The sequence below is a fragment of the Diadema setosum genome, chromosome 8, assembly GCF_964275005.1.
Source record: "Diadema setosum chromosome 8, eeDiaSeto1, whole genome shotgun sequence".
Lineage (NCBI taxonomy): Eukaryota > Metazoa > Echinodermata > Echinoidea > Diadematoida > Diadematidae > Diadema > Diadema setosum.
Window position 1 is genome coordinate 1,360,001 of NC_092692.1, and position 14,535 is coordinate 1,374,535.

A 14,535-nucleotide genomic window follows, 5' to 3' on the forward strand; every position below is an offset into this window, starting at 1 on the left:
CTCAATCTTCTCTCTTTATGTGCCATCAGCTAAAGTAGGATGACATTAACCGTATACCGCTCTATATCGGAAATCAATCTTGGCTTCCCATCCTACACTCAAAGAAAGCGTCAGTATGCCGCTAAACACAAATGCTTAAAACTATAGATTTTGACATTTGAAACTGCCAACTAGGATAACATTTTGGAAGACTTTTTGATCTGACATCTCATTAGTGAATTAAGCTGATTATACATGTATGTCCCAAAGTTCATCCTCCTTATATTCCCGTGGGTGTTTAAGCTAGTTTATTCTCAAACCAAAGAGAATGACACATTCTATCCCCTCCTTATTATAACATACGGAACTTTAACAGTTAAAAAACAAATCATTTTCGTCCTTCATTAATTCACTTGATTAAGACATCTATTTCCGGACAAAGCATTACAGCTGTCGCAGGTAGCATTACAACCCCATTTCTCCTTTGAGATAAATAAAATACAAACACATATTGTATCAAACACACGTAATTATCACATACATCTACGCACACGCTATGACACACACAACCCCATAACAGGTACGCACTCTCAAAACACATGGTCACACTAAACCTACCACCACCCCTCCATCCTTTACGCGTCATTCACACTCGGCCTACGATTGGACCACGGAGCCCGTATGGCGCCCGTATTCCCTTTCTGCACGGCCTTTTTGTACGGATACAATGCTTTTCGGGTTTGTTGATGAAATGTAACATGTTGGAAATCGTAACAATAGCGTGTGGACATGTCGTATGGAATGCCTCCCATTCCTGAGGGCGGGGGGGTTCAATGTTTTGGGGGTGTTTCGCAAAGGAATGCAATATTTTTTTGGGGTGTTTCACAAAGGGATGAAGTCGATCTATAGCTCCAAAGATCAATTTACAATTATGGTATGCTGTGTGCGTCTTCAATGGTGTTCTAAATTTCTAATGAAAACTACAACTTTAGAGACTATTTTCATGCAGGCAATAAGACATAAAGCAAAATAATGGACAAAGGAATTTTTCTGTAAACTCTGATAACAATTTGAAGTAGATTCTGAAACACCACATAAAACTGCATAGGGAAACCAATGGCAAACCATGATTTCAAGTTGATCTTAACATTTAAGACAAAAGTTCTTCCAGAAACACCCCAGGTCTTTTTTTATCTTTTAATTGTATACTTTAAACCACTGATTACTGATCAGTGCCGTAAGTTTCCAAAGACCTTTTTTTTTTTTTTTTTTTTTTAATTTCTGTACCCGACTACTATATCCTATGACATTTTAAAACACATGCATACGCACAAATGCACAAACAAATGTATATCCAAACATACATAAACACACACACATACACACACACACACACACACACACACACACACACACACCAGCTCAAGAAAGCATTACACTTTTTCTTCACAAAAAGTCTCAAACTTTTAAGGTCACTCTCTTATATGGCTAGTTGCAATATATAGCATCTTTTATTGTTCAAAGAATATGTCCATCTTCCCAATGAACTGACAACTTCTATACACACTATAATGCCTTCCATTCAAAATCTGCCTCAAAACAGTCTTCAATATAACTTTATCATTTCATCATATTCCTGAACTCATATGACTGCCCAACAAACTGGGCAAATGTTGCATGGTTCATTTATGGATAAGCTCATTCCATCATTATGCTCAGAAAAAAGAATTTTGCCACAATTTTCACCCATTATGATCATGCCCTGCTGATAAAATGCATCAACTAATAGAAAGTTAATTTGAACTGTCATAGGGAGGAGGTGCCAAGATACGAAACATAAATGCAAATATTCCTTTTCATCAGATTCTGTATAGAAGTGGGGGGGGGGGTGCTCAAATCTACAACATGTATTTTGAAACTGATCATTGCTTTACATAAAGCATACACAGTCCCAGTCAGTCTAGGTACAGTGCGTATATGTACCAGACTATAGCAAGAGCTTTCATTGGGCAATATTGCGCATATGTTTACAGACCAGGCAACTCTATTCTTGGCACGGAATCAACAGTAATAGGTACTTCCTCAACTGTGGCAGCAGTCTTCTCTTAAAGCCAGGGAGGATGGTGCATGAAATCTTGATAACCATTCGTAAGTCAGATCACAGAAGGAGTGGCAAACTGAATTACAATTTGAAACATATGCATTGCATTAAATTGTAAAAATTTGTCATTTTCAATAAGCGCACTAATTCACAGAAATCATTAGTGAATAAACACAGGAGGAACACTATTCACTCAAATACTGCTTTTGGTTGAACTCTACTAGGAATAAAGAAAGAAAAGGAATTTGATTAAAATAATTCTAAGAATCAAAATATCTCTACAACTGCATCACATCTTAAGCACTGGCCAAAGCAGCAAAAAGTTGTCACAGCAGCTACACATATACATTCTTGACATTGTTTTTGCACTTGTTGAAATAAAATAAAACAGCAACAACAAACTGACATATAAGACCCTGACGTGTGATATATGACTTCTTATCAATTCAAACCCAATCAAGATTACCAAAAATTATTAATTTCTCAACACTACCACATGCTATCATGTCTAAATGAAAATACAACACCACACACATAACTCAAATAAACACAAAATGGGCAGTGGCTTACATTCTACAAGCCCAAATATTATTACCTTGTACATGTATCATTCTTTTTTAAGGGGGGGGGGCATACTTTGCAAGGAAAAGGCTACGTTTTGTTTGGCATGGTCAAATGTAAAAATATCCCAAACTCCTCATCATGAGGACTGTTTTGGTTTGGCCCATTAATTTCTTGAACATCTTGCTTGTATTTGACAAGGATACTTGTACTGTTACTTTCCTTAAAAAAAAAAAAAACAACAAAAACAAATCACATCAGATATTCAAATATCAATATCTGGGGCTCAAAGCAACATTCTTGTCTTACCCATAATCATTCAAACAAAAGTGCCGTGGTGTCTTCTTACTGGTGTTCATGCCGAAATATGTTTTTATATATACATGAATATTTCTGCTTTCCTTTCTTTCTAGTCGTTGCTGAAACTACACTAGCACTTTGAATGTCCACCACAAAATTTAGGCTTTCGTCAAATTATCTCTTTAAAAATCCAGATTTCAAGAAATGACTGTATCACATGCAGTGGATGCACATTTCTCCTTTTACAACTCTGACATTAAATGAACAGAATATCAACTACTGGGTCACATGCACTTCATTTGTGTAAGTAAATAATACATTATATAATATACCTCATAATCAGGTAAAAATACAACTTAATGACTGATATCTGATGCATTCTTTATCAGTGTGTGCTTCATCAAATTATATTTACATAGAACCCAAACATTTGACACATCACAAATACATACATTTGTATCCTCCTAATAACAATCAAAAGCAAAATCATTTACTATTGAGGGGTTAGCTGTTTTCTGAAAAAGCAATATTGCACCTGTGAATACCTTCATGGCATTGAAAATAAAACTCAGGGTACTTGTGTTAAAAGTCTAGCACATCAACTTTTCAGCTATAGTTGTCTACCACGAAATGTAACTGCAAGATCTATTTAAAAGTAACACATACACATTAAATGATTGTACACATGTATCAAATCATGAGTGACATATACATACACCTCACATGTAGGTAAAATATCACTAAAATCATTTACATGTATTGATGCAGACAAAAGGTAGTATAAGAGCATAGTGGACATGGATAAAGAGAGAGAAAGAATTGTATTCAAAACACTTGTGAGAATTCCTGAAAACAAATATGTGTACCTGGAAAAGTTACGTATGTCTGCTTAACTTCCTCAAGAAGAAGATAAACAGTATTCTGGTCACCATGGCAACGATTATCACTTAATAACGGTTAATAGTGACATAAATATCCCTCACTCACCAGCCTCCCTTCTGATTGTGTTAGCCTTTCTGTGTCATATCAAATATTGAGTGAATGATAAATTGAGTACATACATAGAGAAAACAGGAAAGGCACTAAATACTAGTACAATGTAGACCTATAAATAAATAGTATAAAACATTAACTGCACATCGCCCTATAAGTACGAAATTCTACACTACTTTTGGTTAAACAAAACATACCTCAAAGCAAACAATCTACATATACATATCATACATACAGAAGGGTCGACTTTTTAACATAGCTCTAGGCCAAAATTCATCAAGGCAATTCAAGTCTAGTTCTAGAAAAAATCATGCAAATTTTGATTGTGTAAATGTTGATGACTATAGCAACAGTTAAGATAATCAATGCAGACAGACAAACAATAAGGCATGCATGCAGACACACACATAGTCCAGGTATGCCTGCTTTGTGCTTACTTTAGTCCATGGATTAAAGTTAAATTCAAAGCATGGACTTGATTTAAACCAGCTTAGTAAAATTAGGTCAGGAAGTGTGCCACATCGTACATTCTTAACCCATAGAGGATGAGTCCCGAGTATGCTCGGGCCAGGGTCTATGGGATATGTGTGTCATAGCAAAATCAGTCCGTCCTCCATGGGTTAATGGACTCTGAACACCTGGTTTATCATCTCCATCTCGACAGTCCAGCAGTGAACTCAAACTCCTGATACATGGTACGTAAAAAGTGCAAAGCTGCTGATTAGGACCATCTGGAGCCATTTCCTCTGACCAAGAACAGACCATAGCGGACAAAAACCTCACAGGACAAAAAGGTGAGGACTACTTTACCATTAAATTCACTTTCTTGGTGTGTGAGAACCTGACAAGTAGACAAGTAATTTTTATCTATGAAACACTAAAACAACTTCTTTTTTTTTCAGTATTAGACGGAGCATTTGTCTACTGCTTATACACTCAAGCAGCCTTGAGGAGTGCAATCAATTTAATATTATTCATAGATTGGAATTTACCTGGGATGCAGCAAAGGAAAGAGATCAATGACAACAAATTAAATACACAACTTGTGCATGCATTGAAATATTACAGTGCATTCAGCAACCAGAAATCACATTAAGTAATATAAATCTTCTGTTATTCATAAATATTTCTGTTCTCTTTTTTCCCCTCCTTTCTTCAGGCAAAGATACCTTTCCTTTTTGTCAACATGCCAAGTCTAACGTCAATTTTCACACAGCCATGTTTCAGACTGTCCCTGTTTGTCAGAACTCCTCAGCCCGTTTTTGAAAACAGCACTGTTCCTGTGACACATCACAAGATATGACATACACCTATCTAATAATGTAAAAAAGAAGGAAAAAAAGACCCAACCCAAAACATAGGTGAATAAGTACAGGCAAATTCCTCCACCAAAAACCGTGTTCTTTAGCCAAGTAAATGTCAACTGTAATTTACTTTTCACTCAAATGCAACCATGCCAATGTGGGGCTGTATGATTATAGGTATTGTCATGCTTCCAACGTGCAGAAAAATATGCAGTGCCACACCGTATGACTCTATAACTAGCTGCTGTAGGCGCAATTTCATGCTTGATTGGCTGGTGTCCCGCACAACCCTGTCCCTGCAAAATGCACAACACTATTGGCTGTGAACTGTGACTGACTAAACAACTTTCTTTTTCCACCTTGACTTGGGAGCACAGGAAATAGACATTACAGTCGAGCCCAACAAAGGAACAATGATCAACACTCTATGCAAAGACATGACCCGACCGAGATATCACCGCAGAGGTTTTTTTTTTTTTTTTTTTTTTTTAAAGATATTAACAATAACAAAGAACCAATAAAACAAAAAAGACACTACATGATAAAACATCACACTATCTCATGCCAGAGGAGAAAATGATTAAGTGTGCAAGAAATATTCCCACAAAGCATTAGAAGGTTCTGAAGAGATACACTGTATAATGCAAACCAGCCATATATTATCAGATATATAATTATATATGTATATATACACCCTGTACCTTGTGACATGGTAGATAGAGGGAAAGGCAATATACAGCTTGGGAGCAGCATTTTACACTGATTGGTGTTCTTTTTTTTTAAGTCTGTCCCTAAGATATTCTGCAATTAAGAAGACAGTCAGTGCAAGCAAAGAAACCCTCCTTTTAGGCAACTGACTTGGTGAGATTATGGGGAAACATTCATTGCAGATGTACTAATCTATACATGTGTGAGATTTTGAGCTCCTAATATCACATATCTGAAACTGTACACTTAAGCACATAGAAGGGGAAATGAAACCATAATGCACACTATACAAGCAGACTGCCACATGAGGACAAGTAGATGTGTGTGTAGTGTTTGTCTGTCTGTCTGTGCGTGTGTTCAGTCTCCAGCCAAATGGTGTTCCACTCTAACAGTCTACACGCGTTGGATCTCAAAGAGCTTCACGTCTGTGTCATACCAGATCGGTGGGTCCAAATTCCTGCCAAATATAATTAAAAGGAAAGGAAAAATATGGGTGAGAATTCAGTGTCATGTACCAATGAATGAAATGCAAGACATACAGAATACTCCTACGATAAATGCAGGCGACCGTGAAACAACTGTAATATAATTTCTGCTCAGGCATCATTAGCTAAATTAAAAAAGCAGGTTTCATTCTTTCATCTCAGCCGTGTCTTGGACTTTGGACATGGCCTTCACTGAAAAGCTGCCATTATTATTCTGTTGTCTACTGAGTGAGTTAGCCTCCATACCAGACTCATTGGCTCTAATGCTTAGCTTCTCATGGGTGAAAAAAGGGATGTTATGGTATTGGTTGAGGTGAGCATTTCCCTTTTTACTTTTTATGAGATACTTAGAAACCACTGTATGTAATACAGTCAGCCTCACCTAAGTCAAAACTATTTGGACTGAAGAAATAGCTTTGACTTAGAGAAAATTCAACTTGTGAGGGATTAAAAGCAATAGAATATAAAGAGAAGAGGACTTGAAAAGACCTTCGACTTAGGCTATTATTAGACTTCAGCAAGGTCGACTGTAGAGCATACAACTCTAAGAGGAATTCAAAGCTTACTTGATTACAATCAATTTTGAAATGGCTGAGCTTTCCAAAAACACAGAAAAGCAAAGCGATTGTAATAAATGGTGGGTCCCACCTTTTACTAGGATTGCTTTGTTTTTGGTATCTCAGCCATTTCAACACCAATTTTCATCACTTAAACTTTGAATTCATCTTAAAATTATGTGCTCTTTCATATTTGATTACTTTCTCATTATCTCAGAAAATCATCATCCAAAAAAGTTGGAAACCTGAAGCCCCACCTCAACCAGAACTGTATCATCCTTTTAAACCTGACATCCTTTTTTCAAGCAAACACTGTTTTTTTTTTCCTTTCAGCAAAGTTGGTATCTATCTTTCTTTGGTTTTTTTTGGCTCCAACTACACTAAAAAAAATATATATATCTATATATATGTGATTCAATACTTGGCTGCACATCAAATATTGAAACCTTGAAACGTGTAATGCATTATGACTACACAGCAAGTTACTTGTATAGTGCTTCAGTACTTGGGACCACTGTCTCTGTAAAAAGTCAAAAGATGTTCATATTGGTCTTTATTCAGTGCTTCAAACTGTGACAGATATCAAAATATGGGGCTAGATACTGTATACGCCGAATATTTCACGAGGTTTTTATTTTCGTGAATTTCGCGAGTCAGGTGCTATTCGCGAAATTAAAGCCACATGAAAATAATGACTCTGATCCCGATATGAATGTGATGCACACGTACACATTTCTCCGTTCAGTACAGTACTCCACGATATCAAATTTAACCACTAGCAAAATCGTTGGGAAGTCCTGACTCGCGAAAATTTAGACACGCTAAATATAGGCCCGTGCACACAGAACGAAAATCAAAATTACAATCGCGATCCAAATTTCGATTTTTTTTTCGACCGTTCATACACAAGGAAAAATCGCACTTCGCAGCAAGGAAAGAACGATCAGTGGCCAAAATTGCGCATGCGCGAAACTTGCATGACCGAAGACTGACCCCGCGGTCCCAATGTTGACGTTCACGCGCTACGAACGATGGGATTAAAAATACCGATTTTCGAATCTCGATCGCGCTCACACACATGACGCTTGGCAAAATAATTGCGATTATTCTGAAAAATCGCACTAATAGTGCGAGTTGGATCGCAATTAGGATCGCGAAAATTAGTGCAATTTTTTCTGTCCACACAGGAAAAAATTTCGAAATTTTGATCGCGATAAGAAAATCGATTTTTAAATCGCACTTTTTCCCTTGTGTGTGAACGGGCCTATTATGGCGTATACAGTACATCACTGGATCATGACGAGATAAATACATTGACCAGAGGTCACAAGGATAGTTTCAGATCTAGTCAGGGAGATGACCATACCCTGATGTAGTTCATGGATTGTGCAAAGTCTGACTGTGTACCTGTGTAACACATCACATACACTACTAACAAACATCCAATGATGAATTAACAAACATGTCCATGGGCAAGGTATACGTAATTTGCACTGGGTTTTAGCCCACACACCAAATTCAAACCATGGAGTTGATGTAAACTAAGTTTGTGAATACAGGCCATCAGGATTAGATTGCATGGGAAACAAAGAAGGACTTAAAGGCTGCATTTATCTAAAAAATTTCTGAGGCAGAATCACGATCCTAAACGCGTTTGAGGCATTTTCAGGGGTTAGATAACTGCAACCATGTTTTCAAACGCGTTTAGAAACGCCGTTTTGAGACCACGATCGCCGTTCTGTGAGTAGATAAATGCAATGCTGTTTTGAAACGCGTTTATATCTCAAGGTCAAATCCCAGCTGTTTCTGGTTGTGCTCTCTACCCATTATTTGTGTGTGACTGATGAGACATGTTTGGTGGTATGCAGTTGACCTTTACTTCCCGGGTCAAACGGCGCAAAGCAGCTGCGCAGTGACAACACCTGAATCGCAATTGTATGATGGTTAGATAAACACTGCACCCTGAGAATCGCGTTTCAAACCACGTTCGCAAACACCGTTCCAAACGCATTTTGAAACGTGATTCTCTCTCTCAAGTTAGATAAACACAGCCAAAGAGCCTGGGTGGATGTCTCACAGAGGAGCATCATCAGGAAGAAATGAATCTTCACATAAAAACCACAATGAAATTCGTTGTTTTCATGTCAAATAAAGACAGGAGAACGAACATTAATCACACTTTGACTTCTGCAATGTCTGCAGGATCTTCCTGGGTGAAAATCTTACAAACTGCAACATAAAAAATGACAAATTAAGGTCCATTGCAACTGATTGACAAATTGCCCTACATTGTTAATTTGAATAAAAATTAAGGTCCAATTTCAAATTAAAGACCTGGTAGAATTGAGATACCATGGAGAGGGATGGCTGGCCCACCTTGGATATATTCAAGAATCCCAATAAGGAATTGTGTACAGCTTTGTCATCAATCTCTGTTTAAGTACACACACAGCCAAAGAATCTTAAATGGAGTTGACCATTACTGACAAGCGTTCACTTCGATGCACATTTTGCTGACCAGTGTTATTCGTGGTTTTGAAATGTACTCTCATGGGCAGCGAATGAATCAGGCCAACCATGAATCCCTGTGGAACTAGGTCTTTAACCCATTGAGGATGGGCTGATTTTCCCATAGAAAACTGCCCGAGCATACCCAGGACTAGTCCCCAACAGGATAGGGTCCTGTTTACCTTTGGGAGCAGTGATTTTAAAAATGTTCAAGATATCACATTTGATGCATATGTGTAGGTCTGTTGTATCACACACAAAAAATCTTACCATATAAAATTTTCGCAATGAAGCCTAATATACATGGAGATATCAATATTTTTCTCAAACCATAACTGTAGACGGATTAGGCTGGAAATTTTGTTTATTAAACTATTGTTCACATTCTGTATATTTAACAATACCTAACATCGATTATACCGATTCAAATTTTTACATTGGTCATTTCTATCCCCAACTCACATTTTAGAACTATTTTCAAGCACAAATGCTGGGGTTTAGTCTCATCTGCAAATGGTAAATTATGCCTTGAAGATGAAAGAGTACCTGTAACATTACAAGTGGGCATACACCATATGGTATCACTCTGGGTGAAGCACTCGGGGTTTAGTGCTGTATGACAGTGAGTAGCTAAGAAATATGGCTACTATGAGAGAAGAACTCTACTCCCCCGGTGCTATGATATCAAACTGATTAGACATAAACTGACCAGCTTGGAGCCAAGTGGGGCTTACGGGTGTGTCATATAATGATGTCATGTGCCTTGGGGGATTTCCCTTCCTCACCCCTTTCTTTAATGAATAAAAAAAATAATAAAAACAAAACTGATTCTTGGAGTAGTGATGCAATCACTGCATAAGTGGCAGTCCAAATAATATGAACAGCAATCAATCTAAAATGTATTGATGAAGTAGAAACTCAATGCCAAGTTACTACAGGATGTAGCTCTAATAGAAGCTAGTGGTGTAATCAAATGTAATGTGTTGTGAGTGTACAAAACTGATGAGGGCACGGCAAGTTTTGCTTCCAAGTTTAGCAATACTTCACTTTGGATACAAAGCTTTTGCTACTCACAAGGTTTTCACTGTGTGTGCGTGTGTGTGTGTGTGTGTGTGTGTGTGTGTTTGACTGATTCACCACATACATTCATGTTTACATGTTAAGTCAACTGTCGTTCAGGCAGGTTCTATTTGTGTGCTGCTGTTAACTAAACTCTGCATTTGTCCGTGATTATTTTACTCTTACCTTTGAGGTATATTAATTTGATATCTTAAAGGGTGTGTACAGTTCTGGTCGAGGTGAGGATTTAGCTTTTAACATTTTGCGAGATATTCAGAAAACACACTATGAGATGTCAAAGAGCATGCAATTCTAAAGGGTATCAAAAGTTTATTTGATGAAAATCGGTTTTGAAATGGCTGAGATATCCAAAAACAAAGTGAAACAAAGAGATCCTAATAAAGTTGTGGCCTGTCGCCTTATATTATTATCACTTTTTTTGATATCTCAGCCATTTCAAAACAAATTTTCATCAAATAAACGTTGAATCCTTCTTAAAATCACATGCTCTTTCAAATTTCATATGAAGTTTCTCATTATCTCACTTAGAAATGTTCAAAACATAAATCCCTTACCTCAACCAGTACTGTACAGTCCCTTTAAAACCATCTGAACTTGGTTGATTTCCGTACTAAAATCACAAAATTACAGATGAAGACAACACATACAAACAGGGAATACACTCTAGTTGTTCTATCACAGCTAAATATATGAACATCATCTATTCATGGCTCAGTTTTGCACTGCGAAATTTACTGAGAGACCAAGCCTCTTGTGTGTTAATATCAGTCAAATTTCTGTCAAAACAAAATTTTTCAGTTTGAAACATGTGATCAAATTCCCATGGATGCATTTCAAGTGGCAGGAACAAAGTTTTTCCTCTGGCTCATCAGGGGCCCATTGCATAAAAGTTACAATTATGGTGACTTTGCCATCCAATGGTAACTTCCATGGAATTCTTGATTTTGATTGGCTGTTGAGTTTTGTTGCCATGGTAGTTACCATTGGATGGCAAAGTTACCATTATAGTAACTTTTATGCAACGGGCCCCTGGTATTCAGCTCTGCAACATTGACTAAGCCAAAATTGTCTGTACATAAATGCACAAGGAATAATCAGGACTATCTAAAAAAATTTTCCTTCCCGTGAGGCAATTTTCTGCTCATGCCACTTTGACTCACGCAGAGATTATCACACTCCTCATCAGCTCTTGCCCAAGATCAAAATAAATGCAGCCTGAAGCCTGACTCTTAAATTAGTACCTCACCATGTGTAATAATAACAACACGGAGAACGAAGATGGAGCAAGTTTCAGACAAATCTGTCTGAGACGTTGTGCCTGAAATTTCTAAAATTGGCTGGAAATTGGCTGTGTCAATGACTTGGCTCACAATGGGTGTGACCATGTCTGCTCTCTAATCACTAATAAGTTGGAATGTTTTTCACTTGTAGTGTAGGATATACATGTATATGCCACTTGTCTAAGCTTCTTTAAAGTAATATGTAATATTATATTCCCCAATAAGCAAACATCTTCAAATTTGTTTTAAAATGGGAATGATTTGTCTGAAGAATCTTTGTATAAATTGAGATTTACAACAACAACAACAACAAAAGTTGGAAATAAGTGAAAACGTTCACAGTGGAAACCAAATTTCTCTATGAACAGTTTGCAGAAGTTTGTTTTGGAGTTATGCACCATTTAGCGTGTGGAGACCTCGTGGAGACCTAATTAGCTCCTTTGTGGAGACAATATGAGCTCCCCCGTGGAGACTTAATGAGCTCCTTTGTGGAGACAATATGAGCTCACTCGTGGAGACTTGGTACATACATATCGTCGCTGGGGTGACAAGACCTTGTATGTGCAATTTTGGTGAAAATGACTTTTTTTGATTAATGGTCAAATAATGGGATAAGTGATGTCCTGTCCAAATCCCAACTGTCTTACTCCAAAAATGAAGCCACCACGGCATGTCAAAGGAAAGGCTATCCCATTCGCCACAATGCTTTGGCCGCCATGTCTTTTGGCTCTCCTGAACATCTGACATTTTGTAGATACGAGGTCTTGTCGCCCCAGAGACGATATATATTCAATAATCTTGTTTATATTTTTCTAAGATTTATAATGTCTGTTTTATGTTAAGTGCTGTCTGGGGCAAATTATTTGTATAGGGCCCCATTTTTCTCTCTCTCTTCTTTCTTTCTAAAAAACAACAACAACAACATTTAGCATGTGAAATTCTTTCCCATTGTCAGTTTCATCCTCTGACACGCCTGCAACAAACCTTCAAATTACAACAATTCCACAAGCCTGGCCATTTGTTTACAGACTGCTTTGAGGTTGCTTGCAATGGGGAGTGAGTTAGATTTACAAGCACAGTCTTATAGATTGATGATTTATGAAAACAAACACGTATCTCCTCGTGATAACCACTTGCCATGTGGCATCTCTCAACCATGTAAAACAGTGCAGTCTCCTCTCTTCTTGGATCCTGGAATCACTCCAACCTACCTCAAAACCGAAACCTCTTACAATTCATCAAGATAACCTTTTGCACATCAATCCAATCACTGCCATCCTCTAGGTGTGCATCTTTAACGTCTTTTATGAACTCACAAGTATCCTATGTGATATACTTGATAATCATTCCAAGAATGTTTCAATAGGTCCCCTTACTATTTGTTGTTAAGCACAAATATGGTGACCATACCCATATCAAGCTTCTCCATGATAACAAGCAGACTTAAAACTCGATGGCAAGTACATGTACATGTTTAGGGCTGTCAATATTCCCGCACCAAGATCAGGAAGGTTTAATTGTGCATATATAATGGGTGAAAATAAGTCCTATTTTGGGGAGATATTCATATTCTTTTCTCATAACATGTTAAATATCGAAGGCTTAAGAGAGCCTCATGCACAGTCACGGAAACTTGGCAACTCTGCATGTAAACATATCATGCACAAAACACAGGTGTGCATCACAGATCATGTTAAAGTACCCCTTTTTTATCCTATCTAGAAAATTTTGTGGCCTCTTAAAGTAGGCACAAACTCTAAAACCATCAGCGGCACCCATTCTCTCTCTTTCTCTCTCTCTCTCTTCTCTCTGTGTCTACGAGGTACTCTTGTGGAAGCCTTGAAATAAAAAAAAAATAGATATTTTGAAACTGATTTAATAACTACAGACTTAGTCATTCCATTTGAATCTCAAATAATGAAACTAGTCATGATGTTGCTATGGCGACTAGTATGCCTCCGCCATGTCGCATTATTCTCCCAACAAGTCTACAGTACATACTGTATTGCCAGTGTGACATACATAATTTCACATGATTGGCAAACAATCATCTGGTAATTGCACACCAATTTTACTGACATTACTTTGAGCCACTTTCAAAATATGGAAAACTGGTGAAATTTAATATTTTCACTTCACCTTCACCTCCATGGTCCAAAAATTTCTTGAAAACATAATCACTGTGAGGTAATACATGTATTACATGTATGAATATTGTATATTACATAGTCATGACCAAGTTGAATTACCCTACTTTGTATACTAGCATTTCTACGGTTTCAGTTTCAGCACCAAATAGACTGGTAATTTTACCATTTTAGCCTAATCATTGACTTTTGACCTCTGACCCAAAACTTCCAAAGAGAATCAATGTCAGACAATATATACAATATATGTACAAGTACCAAGCTTCATAAAGATACCTTGAGCCACTTTCAAGATATGCGGGGGAGGGGGAGGGGGGTGAAATTCTAGCATTTTAAACAACTTGGCCAAGTTTTGTCTGGATATCTCAAATGGTTGAGTTTTATCATCCACAAAATCGATTACAGACAAACTTATGAACAGACAAAATGAGAACATAATGCCTCCAGGCATAAAAATGTTTTCCTAAAATGCAACTTTCCTCTGATGGCTTGATATTATGTTGTTAAAAGCAGATCAATGTCACTTCGCAGT

General features: G+C 37.3%; 1 protein-coding gene across 2 annotated transcripts in view; it reads right to left on the reverse strand.

Annotated features, from left to right (window-relative positions):
- Positions 1-4,884: 4,884 nt before the first annotated feature.
- Positions 4,885-14,535, reverse strand: part of LOC140231483 (protein HID1-like) — a 77,030-nt gene continuing 67,379 nt past the window's right edge. For both annotated transcript variants that reach the window (XR_011901442.1, XM_072311615.1), the window contains one exon: positions 4,885-6,403. Coding sequence is in view for 1 of the 2 variants with exons in the window: in XM_072311615.1 (XP_072167716.1) it covers positions 6,340-6,403 (64 nt within the window). In the remaining variant the exon portion in view is untranslated. The remainder of the gene's footprint in view (positions 6,404-14,535) is intronic.